At 38.9% G+C, this 23,210-nt stretch overlaps 1 protein-coding gene across 4 annotated transcripts in view; it reads right to left on the bottom strand.

Moving 5' to 3' along the window:
- The window catches only part of LOC133127078 (catenin delta-2-like), a 256,199-nt gene that overhangs the window by 177,973 nt on the left and 55,016 nt on the right, over positions 1-23,210 (bottom strand). The window contains exon 1 of one of the 4 annotated variants that reach the window (XM_061239705.1): positions 1,999-2,109. The exons of the other annotated variants lie outside the window; for them this stretch is intronic. Coding sequence (XP_061095689.1) covers positions 1,999-2,013 — 15 coding nt within the window. The 5' untranslated portion in view covers positions 2,014-2,109. Of the gene's footprint in view, positions 1-1,998; positions 2,110-23,210 lie in introns of those variants that run through there. 4 annotated transcript variants of the gene reach the window in all.

Below are 23,210 nucleotides of genomic sequence, written 5' to 3'. Positions count from 1 at the left end.
AACACACCAGCAAATAATTCACAGATCTGTACCTTTAAATATTTTTCAAACACACAATAAGTAATACTGTACTTCATAAGAAAAAAAAAAAAGAAACCAATCTTCTATTGCCCAAAAGAGAGTACAAGATGTATGATGCAGTTTTTCAACCATATGTTTGGGAGGTAAAACTCCCTCAGCTCTAAGCTATAGCAAACTGTAAAATCCTTACATCAGCATGGCTGTCAATTGAGAACTCAATTATTAGACTATTCGAGCCTCTTGATTTATTTCCTCCATGTTGTTTTCATGGAGGGGACGCATAGTACATCCTTTGTTATTGTCAAAAATCATTAATGTGAATGGGAATACAAGGTCTTTCCGCGACAGATAAAACACGAGAGGATTGAGTTCTGAATGAATTACAGTACCATATCATCAGGGCTCAATATGAGCAGAGTTCCACATCTTACTTTGAGCTTATTTTCACTTTCTTTTTTGCTGAACAATGTGTAAAGTTTCACGAAAATACACCATTTTAATTAAACCATGATAATTGCATCAGATTGTCCATTTGAAACTGAAAATCTGTACTTGGATTCAAAAGTTAAAAGCAACACCCAGTTACAGAGCAGCCATTTCTCATCAAATGTCAAGTAAACTCAGGGAAATGTATTGTACATGTACATGAACATTAATGAAATGCTTACTGTAATATATATATTTTTTCAATTCAGTAGCAACAAATGAATGATAATAGATTTGCTGTCATTTTGACTGATGGCATAGTGCCCTCAAGACCAAGCCACAATGAGGTATTTCTTAAGTAATACCCAAAGTGAAACAGTGCCCTAGACACTAATAAATCTAAGAATGAATTCCCTTATCACCCAGAGGTGATAATCACTGTTAATATCCAGGATAAACGAGGACTGCAGTCCACATTGGCCTGGACAGAGGCAGTAAGTTAAAACTAACTGCTACCGGTGTGACAGACCTGAAATTAGCTCTATTAGCCTTGGGGTCAAGGACACAAGCTGGGGCAGTTTACCCAAAATTTGGTTCAAAATGCATCACACAATAGTTCTGGTGAGGGACCAGATAACGTCGACCACAGGAATGCTTGTGGTTGCCACCCTCGACAGAGCTGCTGCGTTTTCATTGCATTGAGAGTAATGAGAGTCCTGTGGTTTCCGGACGCCCATAGAATAATGTACTATCTGCAAAGTGGCTTAATAAAGGTCCCACAATCACTCCAAAAAGCCTCTAGATTACATCCAGGACTGAAGAGGTTAAAATGAGAAAATACGAAAATTCAATTCCACCCTTTTCTGGTGCCAAATTTGGTTTAATTACGGAATGTCTGGAACAGATCAATAGTAGGCTGATCTCTGCTCATTTGGACCACATTACTCTGTGGGGGCCATCGATTTCTCCAGAAACCCATTCAAGGACTGGATGAAATGATCCCATCCACAGAGCCCCCACTCCCTCCCCCACATAGTAACCCCATGTCCCCCATGCTCCGAACCTTAAATTGAGGAAAAGCCCATGTGTCATCGATTCAAAAAGCATGGTGCAAGACCCCCATAATGCACTGAGGGAGTCATATCTTCTAAATAGTGACTCTTAAAAGGTTCAGTTACTATGTGAAAATCCAAACTTTCAGCATATGAAACCATGTCAAAATTTTGTAGCTATAGACACATGGAAGACACTTGTCAAGCTTTAACATAAGTCTCAGTGGAGATGAAAACTTTTTTTCTTGAAAAAGATCATTCACTTCATCAAAAGCAGTAGCTAAATAGCAGCTCAATAGCCCTAGACAACAATGGTGATTACTGAACAAATATTACCAAGGTAAATATTGAACACAATATACCAGTCTAACTTCTCAGCTCCAGGCCACAATTGCCTGGGGAAAAAACAGGAAACTTTCAATCCTCCATCCTCCACACCTTTCAACAAACACCTGTCGCCTTCTGCCTTCGCATTATTCAGATGAGTACAAATGCTTACCTGCACATGTACCATACTCCAAAGACACAGATAGAAAATAGCCAAGTTTCTGCCACTTTACCATCCTTCCATTTACCGCTGCCTATTAAAAGAATTCTTGTACTCATTAGGGGAACTGCAAGCCAGTAGTGACTGCCTTCTAGCAGGAGAGAATAGGAGTTCAGCCAGGCACAAAGGTCTCCATGGCAACAGAGAATTTAGACCCCTTTGGCATTATTTATGCAACATTTCATCACAAAAGGACCCTCCCACCAGCCTGCCTGCCAAATCCTGCTGCTCTCCAATCACTCTCCTGTCTGCCCCTCTATTCTCTCCTCCTATTCCTACACCATCTGCGCTACCCCCCCCCCCCCCCCACCAACCTCACCAAAAAAGTAGCGGGTGGGAGGGGGGGTGTTTGAGGTGCCTCAGTGAAAGGCAGCAAGAGTGGCTGAGAATTCCAAGTACCTTTGGGTAGAGACAGCAAATATGTTTCCTTCCTCTCAGAACCTCCCGGTCCTGCGGGCCCTGGAGGGCACTGAGCCTGGCTGGCACGAAGCTCCGTGTGTCCATGCCCAGACACAGTATAAAGAGACAGTCCAAACATCTTGTCTTTTGAGCGCATCTTGTGGAATCGCTTAAATATAACACAAGATGGGACATAATTACCTTCTCTGACAGACTAATAATCACAGTTGTTTCAGAAGTAACATTCTCCTTTCAACTGACTCAGCTCTCTACTGTACAATGCAAACATTTCTATTTCAATGGGTAATTTATTTTGGAGGCGAATTCAGAAACAATAAGACCAGTAACAATAAACACATTGATGCACCTTGCTTAATAAACACCCTGGCTTTTATAAATTCCCAACTTGTTTTCTTTCTGTGGTAAATTAAGCATTTTTGGAATTCAAAGGCACTCACTGGAAGACAAGCTGCTTTATACGGGCAATCTAAAACTAATAAAATTGGGGTTGGGGAGTTTTAGTTAGCTGGAGTAAATGAAAGCTGAAAAGGACACTGACCTTCTGCTTTAAAGCCAACACAATCAGCAAGATCAGTAATGAAACTGGACGGATAAAACGTTACTCACTCATCGCTCATGCATACCAAACACGCAGCCCCGCACAGCGACAATCAGCGCAGATCTCTGCCTCCGACTGAGTATTTACCCAACGCGATGGAGAGCGGTGAGGATGCACAGACGCTCAGCTGCACTATTACTGATGGACGGATGCCAGATGAACGCTCTGTTGTCCTTTTGTAAAACTTCAGCCAGTTCTCCGTATTCAAATGCACAGTATACCTGCAGTTTGATTTCCCCACTACTGGCTAACTTCGACAAGCCGAAGCGCTGTGAAGCTCTGGGTGCGCTCTCAGGACAACCTCGACAACAACACGACATGCTGCTGATATGAATACAGTGCACATTCACCACATCAGTGATTTCTCAAAAATCTGCTAAAAAAAGAAAAGCCAACAAGGTCAATGTTAGCTAAAGCCACACCGATATATTGCTTGACCAGATATGATTACATCACACAGTGGTTCTGAATGAGTCATGAGCTACAGATTCCAAGACCCATTTTTGTACAGACCAAACATACCCTCAAGCCTCCTCAGATAAACAAGGAGATTGAATCATGCGCTGGGAGCTCCAACATCGTAGCATTAAATATGAATTAATGTTAAAGTGTCAAAGAACAGTGGCATCTTTGACCTTCCCTTGTGATTATACGTGTGCCAGTTTACTTTTTCAGGACATAGTATTCCAAATATAAGTATTCTTTCATCTACTGTTTCATTTAAGGCATACGGCCAGTCAAGAGTTAATCTATACCAGCGATAAAGTAAAGAAATCTGACATTGGTATCACATTTGAACCAGCAATTTTGAGTGCCCTTGCAAACTAATCTTCAGACCCATTTATTGATTGCATTGAATTGCAAATTCTACATCTTAACTATGCTAATGACTTATGCGCTTGCCATGTACCTCTAGCCTGGAGCAAATGTAAAAGAGACTATCAAAGTTAGAGTAGGTCCCAGATACATACTGTATATCATGAGGTATGGCATTATCACCCAAACGCCAGCTGAAGCCAGCTGAAGACACATTGAGGAGCTACAGTCCATACTGCTTGGACCTGTGAGTGCCCAGTGGATTCAGTAATGTTTATCCCAAGGGCTTGGGGAAAGGGGTATTAGTGGGTATGGGAAGCAGAGTGCCATAACTGTGATATTCTGTGATGTTTTCCCCACCCTCTAATTTACTGGCATGCTTATCACCTGGGTCTCAGAGAGGAGATGGGTTTGAAGCCAGGGAAGAGCTGGCCTGAAATCAGTTACACCGCTGCAGGAGAGCTGCCACAGCTTCCCAATGTCCTGTAGTATTTACAGTGTGCCACAACAAATATCAATGACATTTTTACAAGAGCAAAATTCATGGTGATTAAAAATGAATAATCATTCATAATATAATAATAATAATAATAATAATAATAATAATAATAATAATAATAATAACTAACTTCACACAATTTTGGGTTACTAGTACCACATATATGTTTTTAACACCCATTATCAAATAAAAGGAGGACTCTTCAATGGGCAGCTAGTGATGATTGCCCCCAATGTATGTAGCATAAATAATATGAGGAAATGTATTTGCATACCAATATGTATCCCAAACTGCCATGCAAGAAAGGACGAAGCATTTGGAGTGGGTCAGCCTGGAGATAAAAATCCAGGGGTGGCACAAATAAATGCTAAGCTAGTGAGATACAACTCCTCTCTTACCTTTCAGTGTCAGAGGGCACTGGAAAAAGCACCCTCTCATTAGATACTTGTGCAGGCTGCTGACTGCCTGAGGCCCATTGATATCCCCAGAACAAACACATAGTCGTGTTGGTGACTCAGGCTTGTGAACAGTTAGTGGGAATCAACTTCCCCAAAGTGCTTTGTGTGTCCCGTTGGGTCATTTGCAACACTACTTTCAATACTTTCCTTGCCTTAGAATGTAGCGAACTGTGAACCACAATTACAGTATATTAAGCCAATCAGAATTAAGTATAAACCAACCCAAGGAATAGTAAAAATGTGTGCATTTGCATTGGAATAAAGCAGCGATTCCCCTTGCAAAGTCAGTGCAAGCAGCGCAGGATTAGAGCATACTTCAAGCGAGCGTCTATTGATGGCAATATTTGTTTATTTGGAAATGAACAAATGTTTTGAAATTGCAGCCAGGAAATGAAAATGCTTAGCAACAAGTGAACCCTCTCAAATGAACCCGAAGGTTGAGTCTTCCCTTGTTTTTATACTGGCGTGTTTGCATGACTGTGCTTTGGCATGATTGCATAACAATGTCAATAGCGGGGGACAGAGAGGAGCGATGCATTGCAAATGCTGATCCCCAGGGCATTCCCCCTTTGATAGAGGCATTATGTAACTCACAAAAAGAGGTTATAATCAAAAAGCCATGGCAACACACAGGGCAGGCTTTCACTGAGAGAAAAGAACCTCCAGCTAGCTCTGCTACACTCCAAACTCTTTTATTTTTTTGAGGTAGTAATTGGGTTGGAAGGTGTCTTTCTGGAGATGAAATATGCATTGCTTGGGAAACATGTGTTTTTGGTACAGTCATTGCTGTACGAGGGAGTCAGTTGAGTGTTGCGAGTTTATAGCGAAAATCAACAATCTGCTTTCTCTGAATTAAAATATGCAATAATATTATTTAAAAACAATAATAACCATAATTACAATATGCAAAGAACACTATCAGCCAGGGTAATTTATTGAAAAACTCGCACCACTTTAATGACAGTTTCTATGAATAAAATGTCCAGTCACAATTTCTTCCTTAAAACAAGGCAATGTGTGCTTGTCTGTTCAGAACTAGATTTTTTTAAAGAGTAAACTCAATTTAAAAGGTCTTTCCAGACAGCACTGCAGTCCATCACTCAGACACCATTGATCATGATGCAGGCCTGTGAGCACTGTCTTTGATAAATACCCGCCGCTTCGTAATCTGTCACTTAAAGTGAAAAAAGAAAGAATCTGCCATTTATAATTGAACAATTAATAAACTCCTTGAAACACATTCCCATTATTTGTAAGTGTTGTGGAAAATATCTAATCCTTATCGGTAGAATAGAGCATTCAATCTCTTCTATGATGAATAGCCTAATTAGTCCACTTCTAAAGTACCTCAGCCTAACTCTGTGCTTCATTCAAGCATTATCTGGGTATAATAGACAATTTACCAACACACATATACAGTACAAGGCATTTAAAGACACAGCTGGGAGAATACAGCATAATCCCTCCTCTCACCAGGCGAACAGTGAAAGTGATGTTGCCCTAAAACTGTCACACTACAAAGAAGGAACAAAACTATCCCAGACATAGTGAACTACATTAGTGACTAATAAGAAAACCGGTCCAAAGTGATCCAATGAGTGACAGCATGACATTGATGGCACTGGTTACTCACAATACACATTTCTAGCTACTACTTCAGCCAAAAGGAGGCCAAGAACGCATTAAGGCTGGTAAAATATTTTCAGTTCCGAACCCTTATTTTTTTAAAATATTGTAAACATTACCAAATATTAAATATAGCAAATCATTGATGGTAGAGGTTCAATTAAAGTTTTGATTCCGGTCAAATTAAAATAAACAAAAATGTGGTAAATATAGAAAATCTCCTGATGGTGGATGTGCAATATGATGTTTTCATAAAGGTAAAATGAAAATGAACTGGTCACACAGTATCAAGAGCATGCTGTATCAACAGCTACAACAGTGCTACACAATGCATCCAATGACTCAGGCATGTCCGTAGCCATGGTAACATGAAACAATGTCCACCTCAGTATTTGAGAATAGGTGAGCTTTTTCATCTGAGATGGGGTAGCAGGCCAGGCCCATTATCTTCGCTCAAACATTTAAAGACACTGTCTGTCAAGGAGACCATACTTGTGTACCATTGTACTGTTGTACTATTGAAAACAACAAAATCCCAGAGCAGAGATGTTCTTCAACAAAATCTCAAGAAGCGATTTGCCATTATACAGCTAGTCCTCATTTTCATGACCTCGCTTTTTGAACTTAACCTTTCAAGGACTTCATATAAAGGGGCAAATGAAAACTAGATAAATAAATAATAACTAAATACCTAAATCTGGCTTCCCAGAATCTGATAGTAGGTGAAGTCAAATATCACTGTGAAATGTCAGCATTTGAATGCCACTGAATAACTGTTTGTGCACACGGCAGATCCCTTTCAGCTGGTATGCCTCTCACTACAGCGCTGGCCAGTTACACGCTCGGGACAGAAAAGCAGCTACTGCTAATGCAGACGGAGGACGAGTCCCCCTGCCCCAGGGTCATAAATTCACTGGCATTCAGAAACATTTGTTTTGATGGATTAAATGGTTTAAAAGCAGAGCTACTTTCTGTCACCAGTTGGCAGGGAAGTAAATGTCTGCCGTTAGATATTGAAAAGGGAAAGGTCAACTGAAACAATGGAGATAACAATGCATTTGTCAACAAAATTATTTGAATTATTTTTACGAATTGTGTGGGCGAAATGCACAGAATTCCAATGTGAGGACACACACAGTGAGAGTGCATGGGGACAGATCATATATTACTTTCTGAAGAGAGATTACACACAGTGCAGCGCAAAGTGCCTGGGGCATCCCGGGCCAGGGGCTCACAGATGAAAAAAGGAAATAACATCAGAGAGTGAGAAAGGTAAAGGGCTCCAATACCTATACTGCAGATATGTTGCAATTTTTTTTTTTTTTTTTTTGATTTAATTGAATGTGAAGTAGAAGACAAAGAAGCTGAATATTGTCATTTTAAAAATTATATATTTAAAGAGTAAACATGAAACATTGTTGAATCTCTTTTTTGGGCATTGGTGACTTTAGTAGCATTTTCCTAATGATAGCTTCAAATGTGACAGCTTCACTTCTGTCCTTTCTGCATTATACAGTCAGTAAGCACTTTATTAGGTAGACCTGTACACCAGCTTGTTAATGCAAATATTTCATCCGCAAATAATGTGGAAGCAACTAAATGCATAAAAACATGCAGACATGGTCAAGAGGTTCAGCTGTTGTTAAGACCAAATGTCAGAATGGGGAAGAAATGTGATCTAATTGACTTTAACCATGGAATGATCGTTGGTGCCAGACAGGGTGGTTTCAGTACCAAAGTAAAAAAAAAACATCCAGTGAACAGCAGTTCTGCCGGCAGAAAAGCATTGTTAATAAGAGAGGTCAATGGAGAAGGGCCATACTGGTCGAAGCTGACAGGAAGGTGACAGTAACACAAATAACCACACATTACAACAGTGGTATGCAGAAGAGCATCTCTGAACACATAATACGTCAAACCTGGATAGTGGATAGGCTACAGCAGCAGAAGACCAATAAGTCCAAAAAATATGTCAAATAAATACCTAATTAAGTGCTCACTGAGTGTATACTGTATATGTACAGCATAATTATGCATATCTGCACGTGCATCATACAAAACCTATTTTCTGCAACTTAGAAAAGAAACTGAAATCTACATGTGAGACGATATTGAAAAAAAAATGGAGGTTGGGTGTCACATCTTCCCAAATCAAATCTCTGCTGCTGTCAATAGTGCAACACTGTGAAACACAGAGAAAAATTAGACCTTACAGTCAGCACATTTTAGGGCTGAATATGGTTGTACGATCATTTGATAAATGAAGCCCATGGATTTGGCTCATGGCTTGTATCTAAAGTGCATGTTGAATCACTTCCCCTTTGGCAACCAGGCAAGTGTGAACCCTGTAATGACTTGCCGAAAAATGTTGTTTGTGGAAAAGTAGTGGGCTAGGAGTGAATACAATGTCATAGTGTGCACAGTGAGCCACTTTAAACATAGACAGGTACCTCTTTTCAGAAAAAAAGCACAATGTAATTTATCTTAATGCATCTAGTCAAGTACACAGCTTGGAACAATCCATCTGTGTGCCATTCTTTAGCAAGTGACAAAAGTGTGACTTCCTTTTTGAAACAGGCCAACAGACTCATGTCATCTCACTTTAGAAGTATACTGTACACTCACCGAGCACTTTATTGGGAACATTTTTACTGTATTACACCTACTTATTAATGTGATTATCTAATCAGCCAATTGTGTGGGAGCGGTGCAATGCAAACAATCATGTAGATACGGACCAGGAGCTTCAGTTCATGTTCACATCAACCAACCATCAACCAGCAGTTCTGCAGACAGAAATGGCTTGTTAATGAGACATCAGAAGAGAATGGCCAGACTGGTCAATCCTGACAGGAAGGTGACAATAACACAAATAACCACACATTACAACAGTGGTATGCAGAAGAGCATTTCTGAACACACAGCGCATCATAACTCTAAGTGGATAGGCTACAGCAGTAGAAGTCCAAAAGATAAGTCCTAATAAATAATAAATACCTAATAAAGTGCTTGGTGAGTGGTATAATAATGGGTAAGATATAAAAGGTAACTGTTATTTCATAGCAATTCTTCATTTCATTAAAACTTACATACATTTTGCAGCCAAATACACACTTTTCTTCATCTTGGCCTACTTTACTTGACATTATACAGTAGCAAGCACACCAACCAACTTTGTCTAAAAATATTTCTATATTAAAACATATTTTGACATTGATCTTAAATGATTAATGATAAATGTAAATTGGATTTTATATTAAAGTGTCATTCATTTTAAAGTGCCTTAATTATGTCTGCCTATACCAAAAGATCATTATTTTTTTGTTTTGTTTTTTGCATTTATTTGCATATTTACGAGATGTGTCTTATAAATTAATTTCAACACAACATTATGATATCCCTTCTGATTTCTGCATCAACCTCAATGTGGGTCTAAATAAGTGGCAAACATAGGATGACTCAGACATGAGTCATGAAAATAGACCTGATCATTTGAGAATGTACTGATTAACATTTGACACAGGCTGAAATAAATCATGAAACGATCTGCCATTTCCAGGTAAAATGTGTCTGTATCTGACCTCGCTGTATCTTTCCCCCATGAACAGGAATGTCATTAAAATTCCTTCCATAAAAACAAGGATGGCATGGTCTGCATAAACCAATACACAAAAAAAAGTTACTAAATTGGAGTTAGCTGTAATGTGTGGTTATTTACGTTAGTCACCATACTGTCAGCTTCGACCAGTCTGGCCATTCTCCTCTGTCTCTCATTAACAACGCATCTTTGCCCGCAGAACTGCTGCTCAATGGACGTTTTTTGTTTTCCGGATCATTCTCTGCAAACTCTAGAGACTGCTGCGCGTGAAAATCCCAGGAGATCAGCAGTTTCTGAGATACTCAAACCACCCTCTCTGGTACCAACAATCATTCCACGGTCAAAGTCACTTTTCTTCTACATTCTGACATTTGGTCTGAACAATAGTTGAACCTCTTGACCAAGTCTGCACGCTTTTATGCATTTAGTTGCTGTCACATGATTGGCTGATAAAATATTTGCAATAACAAGCTGGTGTACCGTTCTACCTAATAAATTGCTCACTGAGTTTATATTAGAAAATGAACTCATTGACAGCATATTGACAGCCATTCATTAAATTCCAAGTGGGACTTGGCTCAGAATCCGCAGGCGAAAGCTGGGTTATACTCTACATTTGATTCTCATTAGATATGATTCACAGAATTCAAGCTGTCCCAATTTCAGCTTTATGCTGCAATATCTGTAAATAAATTGGATAATCATTTCATGCAACCTTGATTATGAGCCTCTTTGAAAGCTGAAGGAACATGACTGTATCTGTGTTCTGTAAAGATTTTCAGTCTGAATTTATTCAGTAGAATTAATGGATTTGGGGGGCTGTGAGATCAAGCAGCATTATTCCATTCCAGATTTTTCCAAAGCATCCGCTTTCCAAAGTATGTGATTGAAGACTTCACACAGATGATAGTGCAATAATAAACATAAGATCAGCCAGAGAGATAATACTGGTATCAAACTGTTTTATCTGGTTCACTCAACATTACCCAACATACTAAATTAACAGCATACCAAATAGAATTTATAATCACGGCCATACAAAAATGAATATTACAACACTTTTATCATAAACATTTTATCATAAACATGTTTGCATGCAACATGTAGTCTCAGAAGCCAATTGCCCTCATTACATTGGCAATGTAGGCCACCCTTCCTCTTTGGTGAAATCAAAACTTCAATGCTCATATTAAAATAATATTAAGATTTTCAAATCAACAAATCAACTAATAGCTTAATCATGCACTGCTTGTTTCACATACATAAAATATATAATACACCATTCATGTATAAAAGTCTACTTCAACTGATCATCACAACAAACAGCATCTTCACAAATGTAGTGTCTGCAGTTAGTCTAGCTTGATGACTAACTATTTATCATTTTCATAATAGTCATAATGGCCGCATACACACTGCATCTCATTGTACCTCCAGATTGAAGTGCTTAATCCTTTTACATTCAGACGCAGTTTGGTTATGAAGGGGACCACCGTGTGAACCACAACCACACGAGACATCTCGATGTTAAGCAACATACAGTATTTGCTACGCTCACTCCCACACTGCTATCTCCTCGTTCCTTATTCATTTTGAAAAAAAAATGGGGGAGGAAAGTCATGGGCCAAACAAAAGACTGTCTTCTTAATAAGTATTTGGGCACAAAAATAACATTAAAAAAAAGCTCTAAATCATCAAACTATGTAAGTTAGCTCACAAATAGCTGACATCAAGCCAATTAGATAAATAATGCTAGCAAAGTTATAAAGTTTGCAATCTTAGATAGCAAGCAGCCATTGCCATTGTGCTGATTTCTTGTGCATAATGATGTGTGTGAATATTTTGTGGACAGACATCACATATACTGTTATTCATTAGACTATGTATTTTATTGTAGCCTATGCCAAAGAAAAGTACCGTTTTGATTATTTATGGTTTGTCATGACATTACAGATAAGCCAATGCCTCTGATTAGTGGAGCTATCAAGTGAACACAAACACAAAAATATGTCAAAACAAGGTAGAGCCGCCTCCATTTTGTAAACATTTCTATTATGGATACCATGATAACAGACTTTTTTCCACAATAATCTGAAGATCAGGGGAGTGGAATGATTCAGAAACACATCATTTTGTTAACAAAATCGCATTTGTAATATGTACTAACAGTGGCCAACAATATTCATCAATCTGTTTTTATAATAGGCACAATGACATGTCATCACACCAGTCTAATATCTAGCCAGAGCCATCCTACATTACCAGTGTGGAACAAACGTATGAAGACTGCATAGTAGCATTTTCTTTTTTCGGTGGCCATAATACATCTCTATATGTCAAGTTTCCTGGCTTTCAGAACTGGATGCAAAATATTGTGAGGGAAACTTATTGGGATCTATCTTTTTTCACATATGTTTATGTTCAATGTCTAACTTTACAATGCTAAATCTACTTTAGCAAGTACACTGTGCACAATGTTCTGAATGGGAACTGAAATTGAACGGCATACAAATATGGCAAATATACGCTCAGACACACAAAATATGGTTAGTACTCTAATAATGGGTTTCCTGCAGAAACCTGTAATTTGGCCAAGGAACACAATAATAATTTCAGAATGTAATTGTTTGTGTTTAACAGTTAGAGTTTCTCATTATGGTAACATTGCAACATACTGCAGGGTCCTTAGAGACAATTGTAGATTATAATGTAAGAATCAAACCCAGGACTTCTTTTGTGGTGAAAAGTCCCTGAAACATTATCTTGGCATTCAGGTGAAAATCTGCCCACATTTGGTTGAAAAGTGAGTTTTCTCGCCGACTAGGATGCAGCCAGTTTATATCTGGGTAAAACCTGAACTATATTGTATATTGGGTTAACCTATTCTCTTTATGTCAGAGACCATCTATAGTTCCTCTAAACATCTAGATTCTAGTTTTCTCGCTGGGAATCCATATTCAGTGCAATCACTTTCTTCATCTAAATGATAATGCTCGATTACTCTTTTCAACATTATGGCATAAATACCAACTCTACAAATGAAACTCAATTCCACAACAGCAGCACATTTGAACTTTTTATTCATTCTATTATGTTTTACATTCAGCATCTTGGTATTTCTGCTGGCAAATAAAAAATCGTTTTGCCCCACTACAGAGAAAGCTTTATTTTCTATTCCAGCATCCAGTGGCAGCTCTTTCATCTTCATGTCAAAGAGACTGGAGCATTTGAAATACGGCCAGATGCTGAGCAGGTTAAAACACTTTGTAGTGAGGAGGAGGAGGAGGAGTGAGTGAGTAATGTCACTCTACCGTTCCAGGTGGGAGTAGATACATGCAGTGCGTAAGTAATTTCCATGTGACAAACTGGGAACTCAGCACAAGTGGGATTTTGGAAATCCATAGCAGTGGGCATCACATAATTTATGAAGCAGGAGGCCAAAGAAAACATTTGAATGGTAATATATACTGTGTGTGTGTGTGTGTGTGTGTGTGTGTGTGAGTGTGTCTCCTGCTAAACCATTGGTACCCAGTGCACTGATGTACAATCAGTGACCACTTTATTAGGTATTTATTAGACTTATTTTTTAGACTTATTAGTCTTCTGCTGCTGTAGCCTATCCACTTACAGGTTTGACACATTGTGTGTTCTGCATAGCACTATTGTAATGTGTGGTTATTTGTGTTACTGTCACCTTCCTGTCAGCTTTGACCAGTCTGGCCCTTCTCCTCTGACCTCTCTCATTAACGAGCCGTTTTTGTCTGCAGAATGCTGCTCACTGGATTTTTCTTTTCTTCGCACCATTCTCTGCACACTCTAGAGACAGCATTGAGTGTGTTGTGCGTGAAAATCCCAGGAGATCAAACCACCCTGTCTGGCACCAACAATCACTCCACAGTCAAAGTCACTTAGATCACATTTCTTCCCCATTTTGACATTTGGTATGATAAAACGGCTGAACCTCTGTCTGCATAATTGTATGCATTTAGTTGCTGCCACATGATTGGCTGATTAAATATTTGCATTAACAAGCTGGTGTATAGGTCTACCTAATAAAGTGCTCACTGAGTGAATACCAAAGACCAGAATAGACAATGCCGGTGCTGACTAGGCTCAATGTCTCATGATAAATTGCATCATTGGCCTTTGTTCAAGAAGCAGGGATTCACACTGGAGGGTATTCCCTGCCTTATTTTGAAATAGAAACTCCTCTAATTGATTGGGCATCTGTGATGCACCTGCAACTTCCCCATCTGCCTAGAGTAGCAATGCCCAGGCACACGGCTGGTGTGCTTCAGAGTTAAAGGATTCAACAGGGCAGCGGTGCACTTGCCATTGGACAATCCAACAATGTAATTTCCGCCTGTTTACCATGGGAAAGGAGTATAGTAGCATGTGCTACTTAAACAGGGTCATTACTAATTACAACAGAGAGTGAGTAAGACAGGCAGAGCTACAATCAGACTGCAGAGCTGCACATTATCGCCATACCAACCCTAACCAAAATCATCCATTACTATAAGGCACCAAAACTCAACCATTGAAATATTATTTCCTCATCCTTCCAAGGGAAAGGAAACACTTCTGGGCATTCTGGAGATACTACACATCCATGCAGTTTGATTCTTTTATGGAAATGTTAAGCTTCGATGTATCAGTATTTTATTGTGTCTTGTAATGAAAATCCAGTTTGATGAGAACTGATGAGATTCATAATAATAAGAACCATGTGTTGGTTCAAGTTATCTCTCTCTCTCCCTCTCTCTCTCTCTTTCCCCCTCTCTCTCTCTCACTCTCCTCCTCTCTATCTCTCTCTCTCTCTCTCTCTCTCACCAACAAATATGCTCTTAGAAGGGAATAATGCTTTAATATGAACTGCTCCTGCTTTATGATGCAGTTTGTAAAGCATATTTGTCAACAGAATTCAAGCAGCAGCAGTCAGCATTTTGGTACAAGTTGGTGCTTGTGGGGATTTCCCCAGTGGACAGTGTAGAATGGCCATCACTGCGCAATCTGGAGATGGAGAGTGGGGCCTGAGGGAGAACCCCCAAACTGGGCAGGAGAGAAAGAAAAATCAGCACCCCAATGGGACTGGTGTCCAATGTCCTTATTGATATCACAGTACAAAACCTTATCCCATGGTCCTGTGTATGCCACTTCTACACTAATGAAGAACAGATACAAATGGCTCCTGGCTTTGGACTTCAAAAAGCAGATAACCTGTTGAAAACGGTTTTTATTCATTCTTACAGTATATATGATGTGAAGAAACCTCACCTATATACTATGACTCAATCTTTCTTTAACACACCTGCTGTTAGTTATGCATGTCTGATATGTATGCCCACGTAAATTATAACAATGATAAAGGTTGCTTCTATAATATACTGTATATGCATTTACTATAATCAAATGGACAATTTTCTGCAAATATATGATACCCAAAGTTTCTGCAAATATATAACATCCAAAATACTCCTGAGAGGTGCAGGTGCAAAGGTACAGTATACCATTGGAAAATATATTTATTTACATCATGTGCAGATGTATAAAAGTGCAAAGAGTAAAAGGTGAAACAAAGAAGACATTTTGGTTATCCGGTCTCAAAAAATCTGCCAAAACATGCACCATATAGATTCATCAACATCATTAATCAGGGAATTAGCCAATAGGGTACCAGGACATAGGAAATGTTGTCCAGATGCCATATCCTTATATAAAATAAAATGCATTCTAAGAAAGATACAGACAATGCCATCTTATTGAGTACAATATGTAATATATCAAGATCAGGCAACATGCATAATAATATCATAGGAAACACTTTAAAAGCAACTCTCCCATGATACTTAATAAGATAATTAATGTTATACAACTTTTTGTGTTTTATGTCAGTGTACGGGTTCTTTACATTTTGTCCTGCAAACATACTATACATTTTCAGGTATACCTGCAAGTTTGCAAATACAAATTTTGGCAGTTCCCATACACCACAAGGAAGACTGAAGACTATTGGCCACATTTCAAAAGTCTTCTAAATCCCTTGATTCCCATTTCTAACTAAGGCCCTTCCTTCATGATGGATTTCTTGGCTTTCCAATCCTGAAAACACAGATTGTCTTTGGGCAGAAATGACTGCCAGAAAAAGGAGGGAACAGTGTGAGATCCTTTGAAAACAAAACGCATGCCATCAGATACAAAATAGTCTATTAAAGTGCCATTTGAGTGTGAAAAATTAGAGATTCCCTTTTATCATAAATTTGATTTCGTTTGAGACAACAGAGTAGAGAATAAACACCTCCATTGCCAACTCTGAGATACAATGTCAACATCAGTAGAGAGAGGCTCCCTTTGAAGCAAGTACAAAGGCAGAGGAAAGCTCTTGGTATGAATGTTGGGAAGAGAGAGAAGGCATAGACAGTTTGCAGAGAGATGCTTATTCTCATAATTCCTCCTATTTACCTGTCAGTATAATATGTCACATCCTAGATTCACTCAGATTTCTCAAGCAAGTCAAACTGTATAGGTGATATCATTGATCAGATTTGGCAATTATAAATGACAGTTTACCCAAAGCCACATTAAATTACAAGATCTGACAAGGCTTTACTTTGGGTGTGCTTTATGAAGTTTGGTTTTACCATGTTTATTATTAGTACTATTTTGAATGTATGTTATATAAAATATACCAGTTTTCTTTCATTGTAATTATAGCTTATGTTTTAACACCTGTTTGAAATTGAAGACAAACATTTCATTATTCAAGTCTGAAACAAATCACCAATGTTACATTATGCGACTGTTTTAGCATACAAAATGTATGAATTTATAAAAGAATTATTTATTTAAGTTGTACTTTAAACAAAATGCATTTGGTGCCTTCATTGCCTAAAATGCTCCAGTAAATAATGAGCAGTATAAATGGGCCCCTGCATGTTTAATGAGAGCTGGCAAGCATTGTGATTCACCCTGGATATGAGGAACTGCTGAAAGAACACATGCGGAAAATATGGCAGGCATGTGCAAGATGACTAAACTCACTCTATTTTAGTGCAGGAATTTAATTTAAATTCAAAGCATTCTGTTTAATAACACAACACTTGTTCATGCTGGGATGTTATGCTGATGGATGCCATTTATTCACAGCCAACATGATTTCATTTAGCCCGTTTCTTATAGCATTCAATAATTTAGAACATATAATTCATGACATAACATTATTTACTATTTTGAAATATTTCTCATGGGGTTTCAGAGCATGAATCTTGTGCTGGTATCTTTTTAGACAGTGTGCATAGATGCAGAAGAGTTACCTTAATGTCCGCTGACATACGGCTTTATATGTGTAAACAATAATTTCATATTACTGTTAGCTTCATATGGCATTACTCGACATACACTCACTTACGCTGTACACCGAATGTGTGCAAAGTTACAGTGATTACATAATTTCTGCATTTCAGAACAGCTGTCAGAACCATAAAGAAAGCAAGCAATGCTGAATTATACTGAAAGTTTTCATGTCCACGTATGATTAAATAATTTCCAGCACTTCCAATTACAAACTGTTGAGAACAGCATTTTAGTGTGAGCCACATGAGAACTTTGAATAAAGAGCTGACAGGGGTGCATTTAGACTGAGTGAACTCATTAGTATTGAAAGAACATGGGCAGCCCCTCCGAGCTGCCAGTCTCTGTGAGGTTCCTGGTCCAAATTTGAAAATCAGTCAGGTCAATATTTGCACCCATCAGACTTCAGACATTAGATAAATACTGCATTGGCAAGCATTTTCTTCTACATTTTGGCATCGCTCTCTGTTGTGGGCAACATTCCTAGATCATTTATGCCTCTACTCCCAGTGTGTCACTCTGCCATTACATTCACTTCCATTGCCTGTGCCTCATTATAATTGTTCACTAGCTCAGAAAAAAACACATTTGAAAGCAATTTTGAAACATGCGTTAAAAAAAAACCTACTTTCAGTCAATTTTTGCATTTGATTTTGTATTTTAGAGTCATGCTTTTTACACCTAGTGTTTCAAAGTTAAGGGTTTCAAAGTTAAATTCATCTTTGAGCCTTTCCCCAAACTTGCCTTTGAACTACCTGCACCTGAATGGAATGAAAGCCCTGAAAGGTGGCGTGTGCTCTTGAAAGAACAGCCCTACGGCCCGCCCATGGGGACTGACAGCGATAAGAACCAACGGCCTTATAAATCCACTGAAACAGTGCCAGCGACTACATCTCAGACCAATTCAGAGGGACAGGCTTAAATCCGCTGCTGGCAATATCTGCCACACAGCACTGAGGAAATGTCAATGAATCAATTTGCGACTAAGGAATCAGAGCTGTGTGCGTTAGCAGCGTGGCGGTGGCGTGAGGAGACGTGACTCCCTGCTGCGCCGACAGAAAGCGCTCCTGCGGTTCAACTTAAACTGCACGTAGTTCACTCATTAGCCTCCTCCGCGCACGCTAGTGAGTGCAGACGCAATGCAGAGTGACATTTCATTTTCCTATGAGGAAGTGCATTGTCTTTCCTTGACTTCACCCTCCGACAGGGAAACGGTGTAAGACAGTTATTGCTTTAAGCGCATACCTCTCCTCTCTTCTCCCTGACCTCCCACTGACACCTTTTCCCGTCCTTACTTTATCTACACTCAACATAGTTTATAGTTCAGTAAACCTACACATACCACTACAGAGGTCTTCACTGAAATCTGCAGTATTTAATTCGGAACTACATCTGCATGCAAACTGACTTGTCCAGTGATTAAATCCATTCATTTCACCGGGGTCTGCCCTCCAACAATATTAGCCCAACTAAGGTAAGGTCTCTCTTACAAGGCTTGACAAAAAGGTACATTCAATCAGGTCTGCAGAAAGTGGTGATACCGGTAATAATTCATTTGAAGTGCTCAGGTAAATGCATTCTCTAGTGCTGAGATGTAAGTGCAGACTTTATGTCCCTGCTTAGCACGCAATTGAATTCTCTGCTGCTTTAATTGAGCAAAATTGTTCTTTTAAACATGTGAATGATCATGTTAATTGCAGAATGGAGCTAACAATCATTGGCTGTCCAGTGAAGGGCAGCATATTAGACAGTAATGTCTCTGGATGTGCTTTGAATATTCCAGAGTCCTTGCTGCATGACGTTGTCAATAGTAATAAAACCCCTTGAAACTACTTCTGGACTCCAAAATCGCATCTAAATGCTAATACTTTAAATGCCCCTCTCTCTCTCTCTCTCTCTCTCTCTTCTCATATGTAATTTGGCACATGTTCAAATAGTTATATATAGACATTTCATACCCCTTTATTCAAACACACTTTTAATATGAGTGCTTGAGGCACAAGGGAACTGTCAGAATGTTTATTGTCTGTCTTACACCTAGGCTTAATTGCTTCAATGGGTAGTGAGATAAGCTCTCAGCAACTGCAAAAAAACACCCCTTTTGTTTACCAATTACTTCTCCTTCAGAGGTTATTTCACTCCCAAAAGCTCCGATTTCTTTGAGTCATTCTCCTCTAAAAAGCAGATATATTGCTAAACTGATGGTGTGGAATAGCTATTTAATATTAGACTGTACTGTAGGATCCAGATCCAGGTTGTTGGGTGAGTGCACTGTGAGCCCCAGTGGAGGTAGGCCACACCAGAGTAAACAGACAGTATCATTACACACAAAGGGCTTTACCACCATAATTCAAGGAAATTCCAATTCTGCACATAAAAGGTATGCTTTCCAATGGTGAAAGAAAAGATGAACCCATTTTTTTCCTTGCCCAGAACTCTTGACATATTGAAATTGCTGCAGAACAGCAGATAGACGTGGGGGAGCAGCCTTTTATACAGGCGATGTCTAAGACCACGGGCTGCGAGTAGATTGGATTTGCCAGGGAGTCTCCAAGGCTAAAAAAACACATTAAAAAATGTGTGTGTCGTACCAACATAATTACATCTTACACTCTTGTGTACTTTATCATGGCAGGTTAAAACAAAAACAAAAGAGTGAGTAGGATTTATCCAGTGGTTACGGTACAAAAGAAGAGTACCAGCTTACTTCAAGTATGGAGTACAGGAGTAAAGGCCTAATCCCAAAGCCACACACAAACCACCTTCTGGCCAGGGGTAAGAGACATCTTCTGGGGCTTCAGAAATAAATATTAAATTAATGCTGAACAACCTATTTTTATCCTCAAAATGACTCATATTCTTCTGTCAACATACTGGCATTTTCAAAATGACAGCCACTGATCATATTGATTGTGCTTAGCAAGCATGGGTAGATCCAGTTCTGGAAGGATGCAGTTGTGTGAGTCTTGGTTATTCTTTAATTAGCAAATGATTTAAGCCCAGAGCATCAAGAAATGTGACTTTCCATCTACAGTAAATAATGACTTCAATTAAGCAATTAAGAACAAAGGCAGAACAAAAACCAGCAAACATGGAGCCCTCCTCAGACTTGAATTGGCCATCCCTCATGTGTCAAATACAGTGCTTTGAATTCCAGTTTTTTATTTTCAGAAGGAAGCCAATGCAATATAAATGGAAGCAAATTTGGTATAAAGGATTATCATGAAATAATATCAAATTCTTTTAATCTAATTCTGCTTGCTTGCATGCTTTGTATTAATAATGAGAATTACTGTTGAGTACTGCACAGTGCCTTTGTGATGAAAATTACCACAGCAACAACAATAACAAGTCCATTAGTGAAGGATGGCTGAACATTTCAAATAAGCACCAAGCACCATGGGTGACAGAAATGACAAATATACAGCACAAGGAAGATAAATGCATTTCAGTCTTACTCAAGGAAAAGAGATTTCCTAATCTCAAAAACATTGTCACTAAGTGAATTCCATATACCATGCACTACACTGCTGTACCTATCTGCAATAGGCTAGCCAAGTCAGATCTACACGATTCACCCTCAAGCCTGTCTGCTTGTCCAATGTTATTATTGTGAAGTTTTCAAGGGAGATTGCAATTACAAAGTACTGCATAAATTGTCAACCCTTTCCACATGAGTTTTCCCAAAACTGCACCCAGATGTCCTCAAGTTTCCCCAAATACAAAAAATCTGCATATATTTTTGTCCATGCACATGAATGATATTTTTTTATTTTTCTATTAAAACATTTGTTTTGATACAAAATGTAAAGAAAATCTACCTTCACAAGCATTTTATTCACATATATGAGACTATGTTCTTATAAAGCACGCCCAAAGTGTATAAAAAGCTCTCCAAAAAGGAGTACCCTCCCTAATGCTTTATAACCAAACTGCAATCTAAATTCCAAAATTAGATTAACCAGAGCCCTGTTAGCCCCCTTAGGCAGTACAATTAAAGGTTTATCTATAGCAAGTCTAAGTCCTGTAATTATGCATGTCTGTTTATTAATTCTGCTATGCTATATTCCTAAACTGTCCGTCACCTGAAAATGACATATTATCCCTCATTGGAAAGGGTAGGAAACTCAAACTATACTTGAAATATAGTTTTCTCAAAAATGGCGGAACAGATTACGAAATAAACTTGCAACATTAGTTAGGAATGTAATTTATTTGAGTGTATTCCAGGACTGGATTGGTTGATGTTTTGCATTTGTCTCTTGATCAAATTCTGTGAACAAACAAACCATGTTTAAAACTCTTTATTTGAGTTGTGTACAAACTGAAACAAAAGATAATCATGATTTAAATGCCCATGTTGTTCATTTGTTTTCCAATTACTCACTATAATGTCTTATAGTAGTCTTCATAGGCTAACATACATTATTGAAATGGTATATGTTTTGGTTTAATAAGCACAAACATCAAAGAGCAAACAAAGGACACTACCAATGATTGAATTTACTTCAGGAAGGGTAAAAAATATCTCAAACTTACATGTCAGTTAGAGGACAGCACAGGGCATATATGAACAGCTTTTTACATCCATGTATATTGTCGGATGAGAAAATGTGTTTTAACAATTGTGCCGGTTTCCCCCTACTATGTGAGTACTGCATGTACTGCATGCTGGGGAGCTTTCAGGTTTTTTATTATGCATCAAGGCTTTGATTTTTCAAACAATAAAATAAGACAGGACTGAAAACCATGTTGAAAGAAAAACTACAAAACTATAAAAAGTACATTTTGTTTCTTCAAAGAGCATTACTAAAAATATATTTGAAATATTTGAAGCAGGCCTTTCACCTGGATTAACACTGAATTCATATGTGGTGCCAAATCGAGGCGGGAGGGGAGGGGGAGGGATCTGGGAAGCTAGGGCAAAGGAAGGCACGTGTTCTTCCACTGTTTTTGGCCTGCTTCTAACAAAGAAGTCCGGCTCTTTCTGGAACCCCCACAATGCATCACGTCTTTCATAGCCCATCACTGCGATCTGTCACCACACTTCAGTAGGCTCTGCTCATGCCTACTGCAGACCCACTCAATGGAACTTCCATGCTTTTGCACTCTGTCACTCTCCTCATCCTCACTGTCTTTGATATGGAAAAGGCATCCCCCTGACCTCCAATCCAATCCCCTCCCCCAGCTGTTAGCCCAGTGCTCAGTTCTGTTCTTGGTATATGATGATTATTATGGCCCCGCCCAGACTCCCTCTGTTGGAGCGGAGGCTGTGCACTCATTCTGTTCCACAGAGAGACAATTCAGGGCAGACCTGCCACACAACACAGCAGGAGCCTGCAGGGCCATATCACCAAGGAGATGACAGTGTCGACTTGCCTCATGATTGTGCGGCTTGACTCTGCTACCAAAGTGTCCTTGTATGTAAATATTACAGAAAAGTAGACAAAAGCCTTTGAAAGTGGAGCTTTCTGGCAGAGCACTAAATGCATTAATGTGGCAGGAAAAAAATGAGACCTAGAAATGAGAAAGCAGCCAGATGATAAATTTGCCTTCATCACCCTTGCTAGTTGGGTCTCCTTCCCATGTTTCTTACAATGTATTTGGAATATTTATCTGACAACTGATGGAGTGGAATAATGATCTACTTTCTATTTTCAAGGTAGAATTTCAGCCTCTTAAATGATCGTAGCAGTCCAAGCTACCTCATAACAGAGTGAACTGGCTGATGGGGCCTTACACTATCACAGCTAAGATCCATTTCCCATTTGATCTGAAGTCTTAGGGGCACTAAGACAC

This window comes from Conger conger, chromosome 4 (assembly GCF_963514075.1).
Source record: "Conger conger chromosome 4, fConCon1.1, whole genome shotgun sequence".
Taxonomy (NCBI): domain Eukaryota; kingdom Metazoa; phylum Chordata; class Actinopteri; order Anguilliformes; family Congridae; genus Conger; species Conger conger.
The sequence above is the reverse complement of the archived record's forward strand: the minus strand, read 5'-3'. Positions and strand labels throughout refer to the sequence as shown.